The sequence below is a fragment of the Scyliorhinus torazame genome, chromosome 24, assembly GCF_047496885.1.
Source record: "Scyliorhinus torazame isolate Kashiwa2021f chromosome 24, sScyTor2.1, whole genome shotgun sequence".
In the NCBI taxonomy this organism is placed as follows: domain Eukaryota; kingdom Metazoa; phylum Chordata; class Chondrichthyes; order Carcharhiniformes; family Scyliorhinidae; genus Scyliorhinus; species Scyliorhinus torazame.
In genome coordinates, this window is record NC_092730.1 from 53,170,170 (window position 1) to 53,194,729 (window position 24,560).

The following is a 24,560-nucleotide window of genomic DNA, read 5'->3' on the forward strand; positions in this document are numbered from 1 at the left end:
GCACAGTGCTTACTCAGCAACGGCAAAGACTGGTCCCGTATGTCTTTTATTCTGTTCGCAGTGGAGGCCAACTAACCAAAATTAACCAATTTACACAATGATCCCAGTATGAAAAGCAAGGGACAAAAATTGTTTCTTTTGATTTTACTTTAACAATGAAATGAAATTGAACAGGAAATCAGAAGCTCACTCAGCTGATACAATAATCTTCGGGAGGCAATGATAAGCTGGTTTGAGTGAGTCTTAACTGTGATTTGGCTCGTTGGTCTAGGGGTATGATTCTCGCTTAGGGGCTTCCATTTGCGTTAAAATGCGAGAGGTCCCGGGTTCAAATCCCGGACGAGCCCTGTTTATTTTTATGCGCATTGAAGTCGGGAGCAGGTTTGAGCCCCAGAGAATATATCAGTGCTGAACACGTGAAGAAACGAACACGTCATTTAAAGACCGTTTCACCATGGTGTCGGACTCTGAATGTATCCTCAAATATGTAAAACAAACGAACGCCTGTGCATCCAGGTAACTGGCTGAATGCAATGGTTGTATGTAACCCCGATAAACCTTTGATTTATTTGCTGAATGTCCGCCTTAAACATAATCAATGTCCCGCTTCCGCCGCCTTCTGAGGCAGAGTTCCAAAGTCGCACAACTCTCTGGGAGTGAGAAATTTCCATATCTCCATCCGAAAAGGGCGACATCCTTGTTTTTAACTGCCCAGTAGTTCTGGTCTCACCCACAAGCAGTGACATCCTTTCCACGACCATTCAAAATCTGATGCACTTCAATCAAATCAACTGTCAGTCTTCACATCTCGACTGGAAACAAGTGCAGTCTGTCTAACCTTTCCTCAATAGTAAACCCGCTCAAAGAACAAAGAAAAGTACAGCACAGGAATAGGCCCTTCGGACAGTCAAGCCCGTGCCGACCATGCTGCCTGACCAATGACGAATCTAAAATGTTTTCCACTTCCTGGGTCGGTATCCCTCGATTTCCATCCTATTCATGTATCTGTCAAGATACCACTTAAATGTCACTATCGTCGCTGCTTCCACCACCTTCTCCAGCAGCGACTTCCAGGCACCCACTACCCTCTCTGTAAAAAACTTGCCTTGTACATCTCCTCTAAACCTTGCCCTCGCACCTTAAACCTATGTAATTGATTAGTAATTGACCCCTCTACCCAGGGGAAAAGCCTCTGTCTATCCACTCAGTCTATGCCCCTCATAATTTTGTAGACCTCTATCAGGTCGCCCCTCAACGTCCGTCATTCCAGTGAGAACAAACAGAGTTTATTCAACCGATCCTCATAGCTAATGTCCTCCATAACAGGCAACATCCTGGTAAATCTCTTCTGCACCCTCTCTAAAGCCTCCACATCCTTCTGGTAGTGTGGCGACCAGAATTGAACACGATACTCCAAGTGTGGCCTAACTAAGGTTCTAGACAGCTGCAACATGACTTGCCAATCTTGTACTCAATGCCCTGGCCAATGAAGGCAAGCATGCCGTATGCCGTCTTGACTACCTTCTCCACCTGTGTTGCCCATTTCAGTGACCTGTGGACCTGTAGACATAGATCTCTCTGACTTTCAATACTCTTGAGGGTTCTACCATTCACTGTATATTCCCTACTTGCATTAGACCTTCCAAAATGCATTACCTCACATTTGTCCGGATTAAACTCCATCTGCCATCTCTCCGCCCAAATCTCCAAAAGATCTAAATCCTGCTGTATCCTCTGACAAACCTCATCACTATCCGCAATTCCACCAACCTGTGTGTCATCTGCAAACTTACTAATCAGACCAGTTACATTTTCCTCCAAATCATTTGATATACTACGAACTGCAAAGCTCCCAGCACTGATCACTGCAGAACACCAGTAGTCCCAGCCCTCCAATTAGACAAGCACCCTTCCGTTGCTACTCTCTGCCTTCTATGACCTAGCCAGTTCTGTATCCACCTTGCCAGCTCACCCCTGATCCCGTGTGACTTCACCTTTTGTACCAGTCTACCATGAGGGACCTCGTCAAAAGCCTTACTGAGGTCCATATAGACAGCATCCACTTCCCTACCTACATCAATCATCTTTGTGACCTCTTCGAAAAACCCTATCAAGTTAGTGAGACACAAAACCATGCTGCCTCTCACTAATACGTCCATTTGCTTCCAAATGGGAGTAGATTCTGTCTGGAAGGATTCTCTCCAGTAATTTCCCTACCACTGACGAAAGGCTCATTCCTGGCACCAATCGAGGAAACCTTCTCTGAACCGTCTCCAACATATTTACATCTTTTCCTAAATAAGGAAACCAAAACTGCACAGAATTAGCGAAATGTGTAGCTCCTGGAATAAAAGGGACAGTAGCAATATGGATATAAATGTGGTTGAATAATCAGAAACAGAATATAATGGTCAATAGAGACTTTTCGGACTGGAAGAAGGTTTGTAGTGTTTCACATGGGTTCCTACTGGAACATTTGCTTTCCCTGATATAGAACAATTTGTAGATCATGGTGTAGAGCGAACAGTTTCAAAGTTTAGGGATTGTACAAACTTGGAAATTTTGAAAACTGAGACGCGGACAGTCTAGAACTTCAAACGACAAAAGATGATTTTCAGTCTGGAGGCGTGTGAGATGCATTTCGGTAGGGAAGTATAGAATCATAGAATTTACAGTGCAGAAGGTGGCCATTCGGACCATGGAATCTGCACCAGCTCTTCAAAGAGCACCCCCATGAAGCCAACACCTCCACCCTATCCCCGCATCCCAGCAACCCCATCTAACCTAAGGGCAATTTAGCATGGCCGATCCACCTAATCTGCACATCTTTGGAGTGTGGGAGGAAACCGGAGCACCCGAACGAAAGCCACGGAGAACAAATACAGTGATCCAAGCGGGAATCGAACCTGAGGCACGGCGCTGTGAAGCCATAGTGCTAACCACTATGTTACCGTGCTGCCCCTCAACTATTTATGGGGTGAAGGAGCAGACAGAGCTGGGTGCATAAGTGGATAGATCATTGAAGGTGGACAGGTGGAGAGAGCAGGTAATAAAGCAAATCTTATTCTGGGTTTATTACGAGTGGAAAAGAGAACAAGAGCAAGGAGGTTATGCTGAATCTGTACAAGGCACCAGTTAGACATCAGATGGAATATTTTGCACAGCTCTGGAAGCAACAATATTGGAAGGCTGTGGACGTATTGGGCAGCGTGCAGAAGAGGTTTACAGGATTGGTTCCATTTAGGAGGCTAGATTGGAGATGTTGGGAACGTTCTCCTTGGAGAGGATAAGGCAGAGAGGAGATATGATGGAGATGTTCAAAATCATAATATCAACATATTAACTGACCCACCCTTTACAGCCCTATTCGGTTCATGCAAACATTTCTACAGATACACTATACTCCGAGAGAAGAAATTACTCATTATTTCTGGTTTAAATGGGCGGCCACTTACTCTGAGATTATTCCTTCTGGTCCAAGACTCTCCCACATGGTGAACCAGCTTCTCAGCATCTATCCTGTCAAGCCCCGCCCCCCGCCCCTGAAAATCTATTATATCAGTGAATTTGAATGGTGGGATTTATTCCGTGTCCCAAAGATTCGTTCGGGCCTCTGGATTCCCAATCCAGTAACATAATCTTACATCCCTCTGAACAAAAAAACTGTTGATCCAGCTCATTATGAAACATCTTGGGCCAGTGGGCCGATGAATGGCAAATAGAGTTTAATTTGGATAATTGTGATGTGATGCATTTGGGTCGATCAAATCAGGGCAGGACCTACTCAGTTAATGGTAGGGAGTTGGGGAGAGTTACAGAACAAAGAGATTTAGGAGTACAGGTTCACAGCTCCTTGAAGCTGGAGTCGCAAGTGGACAGGGTGGTGAAGAAGCCATTCAGTATGCTCGGTTTTATTGGACAGAATATTGAATACAGGAGTTGGGACGTCTTGCTGGAGTTCATAGATCATAGAATTTACAGTGCAGAAGGAGGCCATTCGGCCCACCGAGTCTGCACCGACTCTTGGAAAGAACACCCTACCCAAGCCCACACCTCCACCGTATCGCCGTAACCCAGTAACCCCACCCAACACTAAGGGCAATTTTGGACACTAAAGACAATTTATCATGGCCAATCCAATCCACCTAACCTGCACATCTTTGGACTGTGGGAGGAAACCGGAGCACCCGGAGAAAACCCATGCTCACACGGGGAGAACGTGCAGACTCCGCACAGACAGTGATCCAAGCTGGAATCGAACCTGGGACCCTGGAGCTGTGAAGCAATTGTGCTATCCACAATGCTACCGTGCTACCAAGTTGTACAATACATTGGCAAGACCACACACGGTATGCTGTGTTCAGTTATGCTCACCCTATTATAGGAAGCATATTGTTAAACTAGAAAGAGTGCAGAAGAGATTTACGAGGGTGTTCCCAGGACTTAATGGTGATTTATAAGGAGAGGCTAGTTAGGCTGGGACTTTTCCCCCTGGACCGTATGAGTCTTGGGGGTGAACTTACAGAAGTCTATACAATACTGAAGACCATAGCTAAGGTAGTCGGCATCTTTTCCCAAAGGTAGAGAAGTCTAGAACGAGGGGGCATAGGTTTAAGGTGAGAATGGAGAGATACAAAAGAGACCAGAAGGGAAATTTCCTCACACAGAGGGTGGTGGGCATCTGGAACGGGCTTCGTGAGGCAGTGGCAGTGGTGAGGAAGCGGGTACGGTTTTATCTTTTGAAAAGCATTTGGACAGTTAAATGGGCAGGGTGGGTAGAAAGGGATATGGGCGAAATGCGGGCAAGTGGGACTAGCTTAGTGATAGAAACTGGTCGGCATGATCAAGCTGGGCCGAAGGGCCTGTTTCCATGCTGTCAACACCTATGACTCTATGACTCTAACCATCTTCCTGAGGACATTAGAATGCCCTCCACAGAATTGTATTGAACCGCTTGATACATAATCATTTCTTTATCCAAATCAAACAGATATTGTGGATTAATCAGGGGGTAAACGAACTCCTAAAATGAAAGAGAATTGAATGAACTGAGCTGAGGAAGGAAAACTGGATTGTCAGCAAGTTATACCGGATTTCTGTATAAAACTACCGCGGCAGGCCTCGAACCTACAATCTTCTGATATCATCACTAGATTTCCTCAAAGTCAGACGCCTTACCCATTAGGCCATGCGCACTGATGTTTAGCCCATATGAATAAATACTGCGATTATATGTGTTTCATTTCTGTTTTTTGATGATCCGCTGTTTCCCAGATCCCAGAAAATACAAGGGAAAGCTCCAGCTGCCGGACATGGTCATTTTCAAAGTGGAAAAGCCCTTCACTCTGTGAGCTGTGAAGATTCATGGAGGCTCGGGGACTCTCAGGCCGGCCAGGGCTCTTTAACCGGCTCCATTCACAGGAAAAGTGACTTCAGTTTCCACAATAACATCCGCTCTCTCTGAAACCCCCAAACTGAAAATCAGTCTCACCGTTAAGGTGAAGACTGCGGACTGCGGTTCCCGCTCCTGCTGTTTAATACAGATCACTATAACTGTGTACATTGAGCAGAAAGAAATTGCTGTTGTTTGTAAACATTTCTTACTGAACTCACTGTCATTCTCCTTCAACAGGACGAGATGAATTTCCTGCTATTTGACAAATTTGCTCAACCGGGTAAATATGAAATATATTATTTGCATCGTGGAATGGAGTCATTTCGAGAACATTTCTACAGAGAGAAATTCCTGGAACCAGCTGCAGAAAAACTCCGGGAGCCTGACGTGATTTCAACGCAACCTTCTGATCTGGAGTCAGGCGCGCTCCCGTTGCGCCACAAGCACAAATTAACTCAGAGATTATTTTTATTTATTTATACTTTGACTGTGTTCTGTACATCAGCAACTGTGCGAAACAAACTCAAAGAAGTTAGATTGAGGGATACTAAAGGGCCCTGAAGTAAAGCAGCTGTACCACGTGGTTAAGGTGATGCACAATAATCCATTGTGCTCTGTACACGTGGCTTCAAATCCCATCCTGGTCTGTAACGTGTCTGTTGTGTCTCTGTTTGGTCCCCTTGATGATGATGAAGTGAAAAAGCTGCGGCTTTTAGCTGTTGTTTGACGGCTTGTGGGTGAATAGTGGAACACTGTCCATATTGAAACCATATTAAAAATGATGAGAAAGTTACTTATTTCACTCCCTAATTGCGCCCAAATTCTGAGTTCGGAACTGTTTCTCTTTCTCGGTTTGAAACTCACGAAGTGGCGCAAAAATATACAACCAGCTTTTTATTGCGATGGCCGGGAATCGAACCCGGGTCAACTGCTTGGAAGGCAGCTATGCTCACCACTATACCACCATCGCTCACTGAAAGAATCAGATTCCAATTGGTACTTTAGATTAGCTTGATAAACTGTTTTGGAACACATTCATACTTAACGTAAGTTATTTCACTCCAATGTAAAATGCTCCAGAATGAGAGTGTCCGTGTCGCACGGCTCCCGTTCTGCCAGGATATGGCACCAGTCCACAATAAATGTATTTATCTCATTGATTTCTAATGTTGTGTGTGTCATTACTCTGGACACTTACTCTGGCCTGAGACCGTAACTTGTTCTTGTGTCCTGATGCTGCCGTTTTCACCCTATTTCAGTAATCGTAGAATGGCTCCAGTGCGGAAGGAGGCCATTCGGCCCATCGAGTCGGTACTGACCCTCGGAAAGACCACCCGACTTCGGCCCAATCGCACCTAACCTTTCGAATACGTCAGGATGGCCGAGTTCAGGTCGCAGTCTCCTCTGGAGGTCAGGGCTCGAATCCCACAACTGACCTTTACTCCGCGAGGCACCATCCAAACCTGGAACCCCTCCCTAACAGCACTGTGTGTGTACATACACCATATGGACTTACAGCGGTTCCAGAATCCCCTCACCGCCCATTCTCGCGGTCAATTAATGATAGATTGTAAATGTTTGGCCGAATCAGCGACAATCAAAGCCAGAGAGACCTGCAATAACCCTCAGAGCAGGAAAGGCAACTCATTGTCCTTTGATCCAAAAGCAAAATACTGCGGATGCTGCAAACCCGAAACAAAGACAGAAAATGCTGCAAATATTCAGCTGATCCGGCAGCATCTGTGGAGAGAGAAACAGGTCGTTCCAACGAAATGTCAGGATCTGAAATGGTAACTATTTCGCTTTTCACAGATTCTACAGATCCGTACAGTATTTCCAGCATTCCCTTGTGATTAGCTGAACATCCTCACACTCTGTAGCTTAATCCGTTAAAGCGCCTGTTCCCCTGTTGAGTCCTGATCCCAGAGGATCTGTTCAGTATTTCCAATAATGTTTCATTTCGAATCCTCCATTTCCACAGAATTGTGACGCTGAAATTCCTCACAATTCTCTCCATTGTTATCTACTCTGCTGGTATTCTGCACCGTCTAATGGAGACATGCTCGCAGGGCTGTGAGAGAGGCTTTCTTTCAGGCGTGAGGCCTCTTTTGGTCCATCAACAGCAACCGGATGCCTGCAGAGAAACTCAGAATGACGATCCCCTCTTCCCAGGATGAACTTAATCAGGGACAAGATGTTGTTTGAAGAGAGAATCAAAGGTCTGAAGAATTGGTCTGAGATTTCTGGCGTTTTGTGAAGAGAACAAGGTGGTGGAGCAATGTGACAATAGCAGGATACGAGTTTGGGATATTATCCAGTCTGTGCTGGGGGGCTGCGGGAAGGACGTTGTCTTGTCTGCCCTCCCAAGCTGAATGTTGGGATTGAGGTCGTGATCAGATTCCGAGAGGAGGGTGAAATCCTTTCACTGAGTTTCAAGCTCACAGTGCGGTTGAGTGTCTTGAGTTACAGGAAGATACAGACGGGATGGTCAAATGGGCAGAAAAGTGGCTGATGGAATTTAAAGCTGTAAAATTAGATGTGATCCACTTGGTAGGGGGGTTTCACAGTAACTCCATTGCAGTGTTAATGTAAGCCTACTTGTGACAATAAAGAATATAATATTATTATTATAGGATTAATGTGAATGGCCTGACACTGGGAAGTCCTGAGGAACAAAGGGACCTTGGAGTGTTTGTCCAGAGATCTCTGAAGGCAGGTGGGCAGGTTAGTAGGGTGCTGGAAAGGCATATGAAATATTTTATCAATCCGGGCACAGATTACAGAAGCAGAGAGGTCACGTTGGAGTTGTATAGAATGTTGGGGAGGTCACAGCTGGAGTACCGTGTGCAATTCTGGTCACCACATTTTGGAAATATGTGACTGCATTGGATGGGGTGCAGAGGTGATTCGGCAGGATGTTGCTTGGGATGGAACATTTAAGGGTTGAAGAGTTGAAGAGAGGTTGGACAGGCTTGTTTTTTTTCGCTGGAACAGAGAAGACTGAGGGGTGACCTGATCGAAGAGTACAAGATTATAATGGGTATAGTCAGGGCGGATAGGGAGCACCTGTTCAACTCAGTAGAAGGGCATGTCACGAGGGGACACAGTGTTATTCTGTGAGTCTGAAACTGTTACAGATCAGGTCTTGGAGGTATGGCTGCTGGAACTTACTCTGAACATGTGTTTGAGAATAATCCTGTATCTGTCAGGCTTCGTGACTCACTGTGAGGATGGGATTGAGGATGTGACCTTCAATCTCTGGGACTGTTTATAAATTTGCATTCATTCCACGTAAATTTCCAGCACAGAAAGAGACAACTGATGTGGGAGGTTTTAAGCAAACAACGTGAGCATTTAATATCAGAACACAATAGTGAAAGATAATGTAACCTTCAATCTGATACTGGATTGCTCTGGAAGTTTAACTCAGGTTGTACACATTGATTTGATCTCTGACACTCCGTCTGATTCGGAGTCAGAATTTTGACATGAATGTAAACTGGACCACAGTCTGGAATCGCTACAGTGTCTTCCATCTGGAACAGAGTGAGTGAGGATTCTGTAATAGTTTGCAAGTTACAGCTCAGTTCATAGACATCGAAATGAGATTGTATCTTTTATTTTCATAAATTGGGTGAGTTTTAAACGAGAATCAGAGTTTGTATCTTTGTCGCTTTCAACATATCTCAATCTGAGAATGTAGCAGATATTTGGGTTTGCAGCTAATGTATTTGTGAGGACACACTCTGGGGATTTGTGCAGCCACTTCTAAACCCCCTATTGCGCGATGTGACTGGTATTTAACTCGAATCTCAGAGTACATTATTAAGGTTAATTGTGTAACTTTTAACCGGCAATCACGTGTCAGTTTTCTCTGATATTTATTATTTCACTAAGGCTGCACTATTGTGAATCTGTTACAGTGATGATGAGAGTGGGTGAGAATTTGGACTGGGATTTATGAGGCCCCCGTTAGGGTGACATGGACACAGCGTCTGTCTCTCCTGCTCTGTTTGATTGATGGGTTGAAAATATGTCTCTGGAACTATTTCTGCTGCCTGAGACTGTGGAACTGATGACCTGTCTGTGTCTCTTTGCTCTGTCAGTGACAATGTATGGACTGTGTGTGGGAAGGAACTGGCGACACTTTTCCCTGTAACTTGTGTGGAGGAAACACCACATTTATTCATCTTCAGAATATTCTGGTATTTGTCTGTGGAAACAAATTATATTTTAAATCTCAAGTACAGTCCGGGAGAAGTTACAGATTTCATCAGTTTAATCCCAATTAATAATCATTGAAACCGCTTTCAGTATCAACAGCAAGTCTCCAGCTTTGATTGGTTAACACTTGTCAATTCAATAACTAATCAATCACAGGGCCAGGGAGACGACATTGTAGGATTTGATTGGCTGATGTTTTCAAATTCCAAAATCCCGCCAATTTCACTGCAGTGAAATGTTCAGGAAACGATTTGAATCTCACTTTGTGATCGGTTTATTATATTTTGCCGTCCCAGTTTCCAGGCGCTATATTAGGAACAGTTTGAATTTGTCAACCTCTTATCTGTAACCGGCGGTAATAACACCCCGTTCATCAATTTAAAACGGAGCAAATCTCAGCTCACTGGGAAAACAGGATTCATGTAGCGGCGCCCAGATCACCCCAGAGGAAACATCAAAAAACAATTTGATTAATTTAACTCACCAGTTGTAAAATCTGAATATGGTTATTAAACTTAAATAATTCCTCCTGAAATTTTGTTTCTCCTCATTGTCCGTCACAAATGCCAGACTGGGATTAAAATCGACTCTCAATTCGGTTTGATTCTCTTCTGTGTGAAACTGTCTGTGACGGGCGGGTATGAAGCCACATTCACAACATTCTGGACCGGGACAAATCTCTATCCTCCACAAAGAGATTTCTCATCAAGTCAATGCGGGAAAAGATGGTGCAGCTTTTTCACAGAGATTGTGGGTGGCTCTTAAAAGAGCCGTTGTGTTTGGGGTGGTTTTCAGTCCATTGTGGAGTTTTACTTGGAGCTGGTGTACTTGGTCACCGCCTTTGTCCCTTCCGACACGGCGTGCTTGGCCAGTTCCCCGGGCAGCAGCAGGCGCACGGCGGTCTGGATCTCCCGGGAGCTGATGGTTCTGCGCTTGTTGTAATGGGCCAGGCGGGAAGCCTCACCCGCGATGCGCTCGAAAATATCGCTGACGAACGAGTTCATGATGCTCATGGCCTTGGAGGAGATGCCGGTGTCGGGGTGAACCTGCTTCATCACTTTGTAGATGTAGATGGAGTAACTCTCCTTCCTCGACCTTCGCCGCTTTTTGCCGCCCTTTACTGCCGGTTTCTTAATGACTTTCTTGGCTCCCTTCTTGGAAGCTGGTTTCGATGTTGGTTTCTTCTCGTCAGCCATCGTCAATTTCACCCAGAAATAAAGCAAACCCCTTCCGAGCGCAGATTAAATAGACAGAGCCTCACATCTATGCTAATGAGGAATGGGGAAAGGAATGATTGTGATTGGACATTGTGAGAATGAGGGCAGCCAGTTATGTTCTGTTTATTTGATTGGATATAACAACAGACCAATCGGATTTAGGATTTTGCACCAATCAGAAACCTTCTTACTACAAACAGGCAATCCATTTCAGAAAGAATGTCTCCAGTCCTAGTTCGTCAATGTGTAAAGATCCAACGGGTAAAATCACCTAGCTGTCGGTGAGAGGGATTGTGCGGCAGTCTGGGATTCCTTCAGCAACTGTGAGTGTCTTGTAATATGTGAGAGTGTGGGATTTGCTCACAAGACGCAATGGGGAAAGACCACTCTGATACAATGTGTGAGTGAGGGATTTACTCACTCTCTCATACAGTGTGAAAGTGTGTGATTTACTCAACTTCTGATATAGTGTGTGAGTGTGGGATTTACTCACTCTCTGACAGTGTGTGAGTGTGGGATTTACTCACTCTCTGATACAGTGTGAGTGTGGGATTTACTCACTCTCTGATACAGTGTGTGAGTGTGGGATTTACTCACTCTCTGATACAGTGTGTGAGTGTGAGATTTACTCATATCTGATACTGTGTGTGAGTGGGATTTACTCACTATATGGTACAGTGTGTGAGTGTGGGATTTACTCATTCTCTGATACAGTGTGAGTGTGGGATTTACTCACTCTCAGATACAGTGTGTGAGTGTGGGATTTACTCACTCTCTCATACAGTGTGTGAGTGTGGGAATTGATCAGTTTTTGATACAGTGTGTGAGTGTGGAATTTACTCACGCTCTGATACAGTGTGTGTGTGGGATTTACTCACTCTCTGATACAGTGTGTGTGGGATTTACTCACTCTCTGATACAGTGTGTGTGGGATTTGCTCACTTTCTGATACTGTGTGTGTGTGGAATTTACTCAGTCTCATATAAATCTGTTATCGTGTGGGGGGCGCAGTGGTTGCTGAGTGAGTGCTTGCTGAGGGGAGTAAATTTTTAAAAAACTTACTGTTGGCGGTTTCCAGCTGAATCCAGTCGCAGTGAGGACAGAGTGACTGCTGGGTAAGGAGTAAAGATTTAAATTGTTTGCGCGGGCCCATAACAGCTGATTGCTGTTATCGTGCAGGGCGCAGTGGTTGCTGGCTAAGTTTTTTATTTTTACCTGTATTGAAATTGGGCGGTTCACATCGGTACCAACGACAAAGGTAAGAGATTTAAAACAGGAATTTCGGGAGCTAGGGTGGAAGCTGAGAGCCACGACAAACCATGTTGTCATCTCTGGTTTGTGCCGCTGCCACGTGCTAGCGAGTTGAGGAACATGGAGAGAGTGCAGATAAACACGTGGCTGCAGGGATGGTGTAGGAGGGAGGGTATCAGTTACGTGGATAATTGGAGTACATTCTGGGGAAGGTGGGACCTGTACAGACAGGACGGTTTGCACCTGAACCAGAGGGGCACCAATGCCCTGGGAGGGAAATTTGCTACGGCTCTTCAGTGGTGTTTAAACTAATTTGTCAGGGGGATGGGGAAACAAGCTGTAGTCCAGAAGCCAGTGTTGAGAGTAGTGAGATACTGAGGAGGGTATCAACGTCGCAGGCGTGTACCGGTAGACAAGAAGGTGGGTTGAAGTGTGTCTACTTCAATCCAAGGAGCATCCGGAATAAGATAGGTGAAACAGGAAAGGAGAGGTCACCCTGTTGGGAGTTTTTTATAGGCCTCCTAATAGTTCTAGGGATGTAGAGGAAAGGATGGCGAAGATGATTCTGGATATGAGCGAAAGTAACAGGGTAGTTATTATGGGAGACTTTAACTTTCCAAATATTGACTGGAAAAGATATAGTTCGAGTACAATAGATGGGTCGTTTTTTGTACAGTGTGTGCAGGAGGGTTTCCTGAAACAATATGTTGACAGGCCAACAAGAGGCGAGGCCACGTTGGATTTGGTTTTGGGTAATGAACCAGGCCAGGTGTTGGATTTGGAGGTAGGAGAGCACTTTGGGGACAGTGACCACAATTCGGTGACGTTTACGTTAATGATGGAAAGGGATAAGTATACACCGCAGGGCAAGAGTTATAGCTGGGGGAAGGGCAATTATGATGCCATTAGATGTGACTTGGGGGGGATAAGGTGGAGAAGTAGGCTGCAAGTGTTGGGCACACTGGATAAGTGGGGCGTGTTCAAGGATCAGCTACTGCGTGTTCTTGATAAGTATGTACCGGTCAGACAGGGAGGAAGGCGTCGAGCGAGGGAACCGTGGTTTACCAAGGAAGTGGAATCTCTTGTTAAGAGGAAGAAGGAGGCCTATGTGAAGATGAAGTGTGAAGTTTTGGTTGGGGCGATGGATAGTTACAAGGTAGCGAGGAAGGATCTAAAGAGAGAGCTAAGACGAGCAAGGAGGGGACATGAGAAGTATTTGGCAGGAAGGATCAAGGAAAACCCAAAAGCTTTCTATAGGTATGTCAGGAATAAGCGAATGACTAGGGAAAGAGTAGGACCAGTCAAGGACAGGGATGGGAAATTGTGTGTGGAGTCTGAAGAGATAGGCGAGATACTAAATGAATATTTTTCGTCAGTATTCACTCAGGAAAAAGATAATGTTGTGGAGGAGAATGCTGAGCCCCAGGCTAATAGAATAGATGGCATTGCGGTACGTAGGGAAGAGGTGTTGGCAATTCTGGACAGGCTGAAAATAGATAAGTCCCCGGGACCTGATGGGATTTATCCTAGGATTCTATGGGAGGCCAGGGAAGAGATTGCTGGACCTTTGGCTTTGATTTTTATGTCATCATTGGCTACAGGAATAGTGCCAGAGGACTGGAGGACAGCAAATGTGGTCCCTTTGTTCAAAAAGGGGAGCAGAGACAACCCCGGCAACTATAGACCGGTGAGCCTCACGTCTGTAGTGGGTAAAGTCTTGGAGGGGATTATAAGAGACAAGATTTATAATCATCTAGATAGGAATAATATCAGGGATAGTCAGCATGGCTTTGTGAAGGGTAGGTCATGCCTCACAAACCTTATTGAGTTCTTTGAGAAGGTGACTGAACAGGTAGACGAGGGTAGAGCAGTTGATGTGGTGTATATGGATTTCAGCAAAGCGTTTGATAAGGTTCCCCACGGTAGGCTATTGCAAAAAATACGGAGGCTGGGGATTGAGGGTGTTTTAGAGATGTGGATCAGAAATTGGCTAGCTGAAAGAAGACAGAGGGTGGTGGTTGATGGGAAATGTTCAGAATGGAGTACAGTCACAAGTGGAGTACCACAAGGATCTGTTCTGGGGCCGTTGCTGTTTGTCATTTTTATCAATGACCTAGAGGAAGGCGCAGAAGGGTGGGTGAGTAAATTTGCAGACGATACTAAAGTCGGTGGTGTTGTCGATAGTGTGGAAGGATGTAGCAGGTTACAGAGGGATATAGATAAGCTGCAGAGCTGGGCTGAGAGGTGGCAAATGGAGTTTAATGTAGAGAAGTGTGAGGTGATTCACTTTGGAAGGAATAACAGGAATGCGGAATATTTGGCTAATGGTAAAGTTCTTCAAAGTGTGGCTGAGCAGAGGGATCTAGGTGTCCATGTACATAGATCCCTGAAAGTTGCCACCCAGGTTGATAGGGTTGTGAAGAAGGCCTATGGAGTGTTGGCCTTTATTGGTAGAGGGATTGAGTTCCGGAGTCGGGAGGTCATGTTGCAGCTGTACAGAACTCTGGTACGGCCGCATTTGGAGTATTGCGTACAGTTCTGGTCACCGCATTATAGGAAGGACGTGGAGGCTTTGGAGCGGGTGCAGAGGAGATTTACCAGGATGTTGCCTGGTATGGAGGGAAAATCTTATGAGGAAAGGCTGATGGACTTGAGGTTGTTTTCGTTGGAGAGAAGAAGGTTAAGAGGAGACTTAATAGAGGCATACAAAATGATCAGGGGGTTGGATAGTGTGGACAGTGAGAGCCTTCTCCCGCGGATGGATATGGCTGGCACGAGGGGACATAACTTTAAACTGAGGGGTAATAGATATAGGACAGAGGTCAGAGGCAGGTTCTTTACGCAAAGAGTAGTGAGGCCGTGGAATGCCCTACCTGCTACAGTAGTGAACTCGCCAACATTGAGGGCATTTAAAAGTTTATTGGATAAACATATGGATGATAATGGCATATTGTAGGTTAGATGGCTTTTGTTTCGGTGCAACATCGTGGGCCGAAGGGCCTGTACTGCGCTGTATTGTTCTATGTTCTATGTTCTAACTTGGAGCATGGATTGGTACCTGGGACTACGATGTTGTGGGCATTACGGAGACATGGTTCGAACAGGGACAGGAATGGTTGTTGGAAGTGCCGGGGTTTAGATGTTTCAGTAAGAGCAGGGAAGGTGGTAAAAGAGGTGGAGGAGTAGCATTGTTAATCAAGGATAGTTAAACGGCTGCAGAAAGGCAGTTCGAGGGGGATATACCTACTGAGGTAATATGGGCTGAAGTTAGAAATAGGAAAGGAGCGGTCACGTTGTTAGGAGTTTTCTATAGGCCCCCAAATAGTAATAGAGATGTAGGGGAAGAAATTGCAAAACAGATTATGGATAGGTGTGGAGGTCACAGGGTAGTTGGCATGGCTGACTTTAACTTTCCAAATATTGATTGGAACCTCTATAGGTTGGGGCAGTTTTTGTACAATGTGTGCAGGAGAGTTTCCTGACACAATATGTGGATAGGCCGACAAAAGGCGGGGCCACATTGGATTTGGTACTGGGTAATGAACTGGGCCAAGTGTTAGATTTGTTTGTGGGAGAGCACTTTGGAGACAGTGACCACAATTCGGTGTCTTTCGCTATTGCAATGGAGAGGGATAGGGCCATACGGCAGGGCAAGGTTTATAATTGGGGGAGGGGTAATTGTGATGCGATTAGGCAAGAATTAGGGAGCATAAGATGGGAACAGAAACTGTCAGGGAAAGGCACAAATGAAAAGTGGAGCGTGTTCAAGGAACAAATACTGCGTGTCCTTGATAGATATGTCCCTGTCAGGCAGGGAGGAAATGGCTGTGTGAGGGAACCATGGTTCACAAAAGAGGTTGAATGGCTTGTCAAGAGGAAAAAGGAAGCGTATGTAAGGATGAGGAAACAAGGTTCAGTTGGGTCACTTGAGGGTTACAAGGTAGCAAGGAAAGACCTAAAGAAAGGGCCAAGGAGAGCTAGGAGGGTGCATGAGATGTCTTTGGCGGGTCGGATCAAGGAAAGCCCCAAGGCTTTTTACTCTTATGTGAGAAATATAAGAATGACCGGGTGAGGTTAGGGCCGGTCAAGGACAGTAGTGGGAATCTGTGCATGGAGTCAGAAGAGATAGGAGCGGCGTTGAATGAATACTTTTCTTCAGTGTTCACCCAAGGAGAGGGGCCATGTTTTTGAGGATGAGAGTGTGATACAGGCGGGTAGGCTGGAGGAGGTAGATGTTCTAAGGAAGAATGTTTTAGCAATTTTGAAAAACCTTAGGGTTGACAAGTCCCTCGGGCCGGATGGGGTATATCCTAGGATTCTTTGGGAGGCAAGGGATGAGATTGCAGAGCCTTTGATCTTTGGGTCCCCATTGTCCACGTTGATAGTGCCCACTGACATAGAATTTACAGTGCAGAAGGAGGCCATTCGGCCCATCGAGTCTGCACTGGCCCTTGGAAAGAGCACCCTACGCAAGCCCACACCTCCACCGTATCGCCATAACCCAGTAACTCCAATTTTGGACACTGAGGGCAATTTACCATGTCCAATCCACCTAACCTGAAAATGAAATGAAATGAAAATCACTTATTGTCACAAGTAGGCTTCAAATGAAGTTACTGTGAAAAGCCCCTAGTCGCCACATTTCGATGCCTGTTCAGGGCGGCTGGTACGGGAATTGAACCGTGCTGCTGGCCTGCCTGGGTCTGCTTTAAAAGCCTGCGATTTAGCCCAGTGTGCTAAACCAGCCGCTGCACATCTTTGGACTAGGGAAAAAAACCGGAGCACCCGGAGGAAATCCACGCACACAAGGGGAGAACGTGCAGACTCCGCACAGACAGTGACCCAAGCCGGGAATCGAACCTGGGACCCTGGAGCTGTGAAGCAATTGTGCTAACCACTATGCTACCGTGCTGCCCCTGCCCATGCCAGAGGACTGGAGAGCAGCAAATGGTGTTCCTCTGTTCAAGAAAGGGAATAGGAATGACCCTGGTAATTATAGACCGGTTAGTCTTACTTCGGTGGTCGGTAAGGTAATGGAAAAGGTCCTGAAGGATAGGATTTATGACCATTTGGAAAGATGCAGCTTAATCCGGGATAGTCAACACGGATTCGTTAAGGGTAAGTCTTGCCTCACAAATTTGATTGAATTCTTTGAGGAGGTTACTAGGTGTGTAGATGAAGGTAGAGCAGCTAATGTCGTATACATGGATTTTAGTAAGGCGTTTGATAAGGTTTCCCATGGTCGGCTCATGAAGAAAGTAAGGAGGTGTGGGAAAGAGGGAAATTTGGCCAATTGGATAAGTAACTGGCTATCACATAGAAGACGAGGGGTGGTGGATGGAAGATTTTCAGGATGGAGAACAGTTACCAGCGGTGTACCACAGAGATCAGTGCTGGGTCCTCTGCTATTTGTGATTTTTATCAATGACTTGGAGGAGGGGGCTGACGGGTGGGTCAGTCAATTTGCTGATGACACCAAGATTGGTGGAGTAGTGGATTAGGTGGAGGGCTGTTGTAGGCTGCAAAGAGAAATTGATACGATGCAGAGCTGTGCTGAAAAATGTCAGATGGAGTTTAACCCTGATAAGTGCGAGGTGATTCATTTTGAATGTGGATTACAGGGTCAACGACAGGGTTCTGAGGGATGTGGAGGAACAGAGAAATCTTGGGGTTCATGTCCATAGATCTCTGAAGGTTGCCACTCAAGTGGACAGAGCCGTGAAGAAGGCCTATAGTGTGTTAGTCGTTATTAACAGGGGGCTTGAGTTTAAGAGCCGTGGGGTTATGCTGCAACTGTACAGGACCCTGATGAGACCACATTTGGAGTATTGTGTGCAGTTCTGGTCTCCTCACTACAGGAAGGATGTGGAAGCATTGGAAAGGGTGCAAAGGAGATTGACCAGGATGATGCCTCGCTTGGAGGATAGGTCTTATGAGGAAAGGTTGAGCGAGCGAGGGCATTTCGCTTTGGAGTGGAGGAGGATGACAGGCGACTTAATAGTGGTTTATATGATGATGAAGGGGACAGATAGAGCGGACGTTCAGAGACTATTTCCTTGGGTGGATGTAGCTGTTACAAGGGGGCATACCTATAAGGTTCAGGGTGGGAGATATAGGAGGGATGTCCGAGGTAGGTTCTTTACTCAGAGAGTGGTTAGGCTGTGGAATGGACTGCCTGCTGTGAGAGTGGAGTCAGACACTTCAGGAACTAACAAGCGCTTATTGGATAGGCACATGGAGCACACCAGAATGACAGGGTGTGGGATAGCTTGATTTTGGTTATGAATAAGGCTCAGCACAACATTGAGGGCCGAAGGGCCTGTTCTGTGCTGTACTGTTCTATGTTCTAAAGTGTGTGAGTGTGGGATTTGCTCTCCCTCTGACAGTGTGAGAGTGTGGGATTTACTCACACTCTGATACAGTGTGTGAGTGTGGGATTTACTCACTCTCTGATACAGTGTGTGAGTGTGGGATTTACTCACTCTCTGACAGTGTGTGAGTGTGGGATTTGCTCTCCCTCTGACAGTGTGAGAGTGTGGGATTTACTCACACTCTGATACAGTGTGTGAGTGTGGGATTTACTCGCTCACTGATACAGTGAGTGTGAGATTTACTCACTCTCTGATACAGTGTGAATGTGGGATTTACTCACTCTCTGATACAGTGTGAGTGTCAGATTTACTCGCTCTCTGATACAGTGTGTGAGTGTGGGATTTACTCACTCTCTGATACAGTGTATGACTGGGATTTATTCACTCCCTGATACATTGTGTGAGTGTGGGATTTACTCACTCTCTGATTCAGTGTGTGAGTGTGGGATTTACTCACTCTCTGATACAGTGTGAATGTGGGATTTACTCACTCTCTGATACAGTGAGAGTGTGGGATTTACTCTCTCACTGATACAGTGTGTGAGTGTGGTATTTACTCACTCTCTGATACAGTGTGTGAGTGTGGGATTTACTCACTCTCTGATACAGTGTGTGAGTGTGAGATTTACTCACTCTCTGATACAGTGTGTGTGTGGGATTTACTCACTCTCTGATACAGTGTGAGAGTGCGGGATTTACTCACTCTGATACAGTGTGTGAGTGTGGGATTTACTCACTCTCTGATACAGTGTGAGAGTGTGGGATTTACTCACTCTCTGATACAGTGTGTGAGTGGGATTTACTCATTCTCTGATACAGTGTGTGTGTGTGGGATTTACTCACTCTCTGATACAGTGTGTGAGTGTGGGGCTTACTCACTCTCTGAACTTTAAACTAGCAAGTTGGGGGGAAGGGAAGTATAAAGCTATGGACAGTATAATGGTTAATGGAGATCAAGGCAGCAGGTTACGTGACAGGTTATTATGTAGAGATATGGGTTCAAAGACAAGGAAAATTAGGAGAAAGTGGAAGACGAAAAATAAATTGTGAAAATTTACTGATCAAGGTGTTAGGATTCATAACAAAGATGTAAAAAACAGCATAAGTGTACTTTACCTGAATGCTCGTAGTATACGAAATAAGGTAAATTAGTTGATGGCGCAAATCATCGTGAATGACTATGATTTAGTGGCCATTACTGAAACATGGTTAAAAGATGGTCCCGACTGGAAGTTAAATATCCAAAGGTATCAGACTATACGAAAGGATAGAATGGACGGTAAGGGCGGTGGTGTAGCTTTGTTGTTTAAGGATGGCATCCGGGCAATAGTAAGGGATGATATTGGTGCTATGGAGGACAAGGTTGAATCAATTTGGGTGGAAATCAGGCAAAAAGGTCACTGATAGGAGTAGTCTATAGGCCACCAAATAGTAACAGGATGGCCGTGCAGGCAATGAGCAAAGAAATAACGGATGCATGTAGAAATGGTACAGCGGTTATCATGGGAGATTTTAATCTGCATATCGAATGGTTTAACCAGGTTGGTAAAGGCAGCCTTGAGGAGGAGTTTATAGAATGTGCCCGGGGTAATTTCCTGGAACAGTATGTAATGGAACCTACAAGGGAACAAGCGGTCCTAGGTCTGCTCCTGTGTAATGAGGCAGGATTGAATAATGATCTCATAGTTCGGGATCCTCTTGGAAGGAGCGACCACAATATGGTGGAATTTAAAATACAGTTGGAGGATGACAAGGTAAAATCAAATACTAGTGTTTTGTGCTGAAACAAAGGCGATTACAATGGGATGAGAGAAGAACTAGCTAAGGTAGACTTGGAGCAAAAACTTAATGGTGAAGCAGTTGAGGAACAGTGGAGAACCTTCCGAGCGATCTTTCACAGTGTTCAGAAAAGGTTCATACCGACAAAAAAGAAAAGGGAAAAATCGACCGTGGATATCTAAGGAGATGAGGGAGAGTATCAAATTGGAGGAAAAAACATACAAAGTGGCAAAAATTAGTGGGAGACTAGAGGACTGGGAAGTCTTTAGGGGACAACAGAAAGCTACTAAAAAAGCCATAAAGAAGAGTAAGGTAGACTATGAAAGTAAACTGGCTCAGAACATAAAAGCAGATAGTAAAAGCTTCTACAAATATATAAGACAAAAAAGAGTGGCTAAGGTAAATATTGGTCCTTTGGAAGATGAGAAGGGAGATTTAATAATAGGAGACGGGGAAATGGCTGAGGAGCTGAACAGGTTTTTTGGGTCAGTCTTCACAGTGGAGGACACAAATAACATGCCAGTGACTGATTGAAATAAGGATATGATAGGTGAGGACCTTGAGATGATTGTAATCACTAAAGAGGCAGTATTGGGCAAGCTAATGGGGCTAAAGGTAGACAGGTCTCCTGGCCCTGATGGGATGCATCCCAGAGTGTTAAAAGAGATGGCTAGGAAAATTGTAAACGCACTAGTGATAATTTATCAAAATGCACTAGACTCTGGGGTGGTCCCAGAGGATTGGAAAGTAGCAAACGTGACACCACTGTTTAAAAAAGGAGGTCGGCAGAAAGCGGGTAATTATAGGCCGGTAAGCTTAACTTCGGTTGTAGGGAAAATGCTGGAATCTATCATTAAGGAGGAAATAGCGGGGCACCTGGAGGGAAATTGTCCCATTGGGCAGACGCAGCATGGGTTCACAAAGGGTAGGTCGTGTCTGACTAATTTGGTAGAATTTTTTGAAGACGTTACCAGTGCAGTAGATAACGGGGAGCCAATGGATGTGGTATATCTGGATTTCCAGAAAGCTTTTGACAAGGTGCCACACAAAAGGTTGCTGCATAAACTAAAGATGCATGACATTGAGGGTAAAGTGGTAGCATGGGTAGAGGATTGGTTAACTAACAGAAAGCAGAGAGTGGGAATAAGTGGGTGTTTCTCTGGTTGGCAACCTGTAACTAGTGGGGTCCCTCAAGGATCAGTGTTGGGCCCGCAGTTGTACACAATTTATATAGACGATTTAGAGTTGGGGACCAAGTGCAATGTGTCAAAGTTTGCAGATGACACTAAGATGAGTGGTAAAGCAAAAAGTGTAGAGGATACCAGAAGTCTGCAGAAGGATTTGGATAGGTTAGGTGAATGGGCTAGGGTCTGGCAGATGGAATTCAATGTTGCCAAGTGTGAGGCTATCCATTTTGGGGGGAATAACAGCAGAATGGATTTTTATTTAAACGGTAAGATGTTAAAACATGCTGCTGTGCAGAGGGACCTGGGTGTGCTGGTGCACGAGTCGCAAAAAGTTGGTGTGCAGGTGCAACAGGTGATTAAGAAGGCTAATCGAGTTTTGTCTTTCATTGCTAGAGGGATGGAGTTCAAGACTAGTGAGGTTATGCTGCAATTGTATAGGGTGTTGCTGAGGCCGCATCTGGAGTATTGTGTTCAGTTTTAGTCTCCTTACCTGAGAAAGGACATATTGGCACTGGAGGGACTGCAGAGGAGATTCACTAGGTTGATCCCAGAGTTGAGGGGATTCGATTATGACGAGAGGTTGAGTAGACTGGGACTGTACTCATTGGAGTTTAGAAGGATGCGGGGGGATCTTATTGAGACATATAAAATTATGAAGGGAATAGATAGGATAGATGCGGGCAGGTTGTTTCCACTGGTCGGGGAAAGCAGAACTACGGGGCATAGCCTCAAAATAAGGGGAGGTAGATTAAGGACGGAGTGTAGGAGGAACTTCTTCACCCAAAGGGTTGTGAATCTCTGGAATTCCTTGCCCAGTGAAGCAGTTGAGGCTCCTTCTTTAAACGTTTTTAAGAAAAAGATAGATGCCTTTCTAAAGAATAAAGAGATTTGGGGATATGGTGTACGGGCCGGAGAGTGGAGCTGAGTCCACAAAGATCAGCCATGATCTCATTAAATGGCGGAGCAGGCTCGAGGGGCCAGATGGCCTACTCCTGTTCCTAGTTCTTATCTTCTTATGGTACAGTGTGTGACTGTGGGATTTACTCACTCCCTGATACAGTGTGTGTGTGGGATTTACTCACTCTCTGATACAGTGTGTGAGTGTGGGATTTACTCACTCTCTGATACATTGTGTGAGTGTGGGATTTACTCACTCTCTGATACATTGTGAGTGTGGGATTTACTCACTCTCTGACACAGCGTGTGTGTGTGGGATTTACTCACTCTCTGATACAGTGTGTGAGTGTGCGATTTACTCTCTCTGATACAGAGTGAGAGTGTGGGATTTACTCACTCTCTGATACAGTGTGCAAATGTGGGATTTACTCACTCTGATACAGTGTGTGACTGTGGGATTTACTCACTCTCTGATACAGTGTGAGTGTGGGATTCACTCACTCTCTGATACAGTGTGTGAGTGTGGGATTTACTCACTCTCTGATACAGTGTGTGAGTGTGGCATTTACTCACTCTCTGATACAGTGTGTGAGTGTGGGATTTACTCACTCTCTGATACAGTGTGTGAGTGTGGGATTTACTCTCTCTGATACAGAGTGAGAGTGTGGGATTTACTCTCTCTGATACAGAGTGAGAGTGTGGGATTTACTCACTCTCTGATACAGTGTGAGTGTGAGATTTACTCACTCTCTGATACATTGTGTGTGTGTGGGATTTACTCACTCTGATACAGTGTGTGAGTGTGGCATTTACTCACTCCCTGATACAGTGTGTGAGTGTGGGATTTACTCACTCTCTGATACAGTGTGTGAGTGTGGGATTTACTCTCTCTGATACAGAGTGAGAGTGTGGGATTTACTCACTCTCTGATACAGTGTGCGAATGTGGGATTTACTCACTCTGATACAGTGTGTGACTGTGGGATTTACTCACTCTCTGATACAGTGTGAGTGTGGGATTCACTCACTCTCTGATACAGTGTGTGAGTGTGGGATTTACTCACTCTCTGATACAGTGTGTGAGTGTGGGATTTACTCACTCTCTGATACAGTGTGTGTGTGGGATTTACTCACTCTCTGATACATTGTGTGTGTGTGGGATTTACTCACTCTGATACAGTGTGTGAGTGTGGGATTTACTCACTCTGATACAGTGTGTGAGTGTGGCATTTACTCACTCTCTGATACAGTGTGTGAGTGTGGGATTTACTCACTCTCTGATACAGTGTGTGAGTGTGGGATTTACTCTCTCTGATACAGAGTGAGAGTGTGGGATTTACTCTCTCTGATAGAGTGAGAGTGTGGGATTTACTCACTCTCTGATACAGTGTGAGTGTGGGATTTACTCACTCTCTGATACATTGTGTGTGTGTGGGATTTACTCACTCTGATACAGTGTGTGAGTGTGGCATTTACTCACTCCCTGATACAGTGTGTGAGTGTGGGATTTACTCACTCTCTGATACAGTGTGTGAGTGTGGGATTTACTCTCTCTGATACAGAGTGAGAGTGTGGGATTTACTCACTCTCTGATACAGTGTGCGAATGTGGGATTTACTCACTCTGATACAGTGTGTGACTGTGGGATTTACTCACTCTCTGATACAGTGTGAGTGTGGGATTCACTCACTCTCTGATACAGTGTGTGAGTGTGGGATTTACTCACTCTCTGATACAGTGTGTGAGTGTGGGATTTACTCACTCTCTGATACAGTGTGTGTGTGTGGGATTTACTCACTCTCTGGTACAGTGTGTGAGTGTGGGATTTACTCACTCTCTGAAACAGTGTGTGAGTGTGGGATTTACTCACTCTCTGATACAGTGTGTGAGTGTGGGATTTACTCACTCTCTGAAACAGTGTGTGAGTGTGGGATTTACTCACTCTCTGACACAGTGTGTGTGTGTGGGATTTACTCACTCTCTGATACAGTGTGTGAGTGTGGGATTTACTCTCTCTGATACAGAGTGAGAGTGTGGGATTTACTCACTCTGATACAGTGTGCGAATGTGGGATTTACTCACTCTGATACAGTGTGTGACTGTGGGATTTACTCACTCTCTGATACAGTGTGTGAGTGTGGGATTCACTCACACTCTGATACAGTGTGTGAGTGTGGGATTTACTCACTCTCTGATACAGTGTGAGTGTGTGATTTACTCACTCTCTGATACATTGTGTG

General features: G+C 45.2%; 1 protein-coding gene and 2 non-coding genes across 5 annotated transcripts in view; 1 reads left to right on the forward strand and 2 right to left on the reverse strand.

Moving 5' to 3' along the window:
• Window positions 1-256: 256 nt before the first annotated feature.
• Window positions 257-347, forward strand: trnap-agg (transfer RNA proline (anticodon AGG)). Its single transcript is given in 2 exon segments — window positions 257-292; window positions 312-347. It is a non-coding gene; the product is annotated as a tRNA-Pro (tRNA).
• A 5,946-nt stretch (window positions 348-6,293) lies between these two features.
• Window positions 6,294-6,365, reverse strand: trnag-ucc (transfer RNA glycine (anticodon UCC)). The gene has a single exon. It is a non-coding gene; the product is annotated as a tRNA-Gly (tRNA).
• A 2,361-nt stretch (window positions 6,366-8,726) lies between these two features.
• LOC140400066 (histone H2B-like) overlaps window positions 8,727-24,560 on the reverse strand; it is an 81,856-nt gene continuing 66,022 nt past the window's right edge. For 2 of the 3 annotated variants that reach the window (XR_011938030.1, XR_011938029.1), the window contains one exon: window positions 8,727-9,608. Coding sequence is in view for 1 of the 3 variants with exons in the window: in XM_072489545.1 (XP_072345646.1) it covers window positions 10,429-10,815 (387 nt within the window). In the remaining 2 variants the exon portion in view is untranslated. Of the gene's footprint in view, window positions 9,609-10,103; window positions 12,574-24,560 lie in introns of those variants that run through there. The other variant, XM_072489545.1, reaches the window with a different exon arrangement.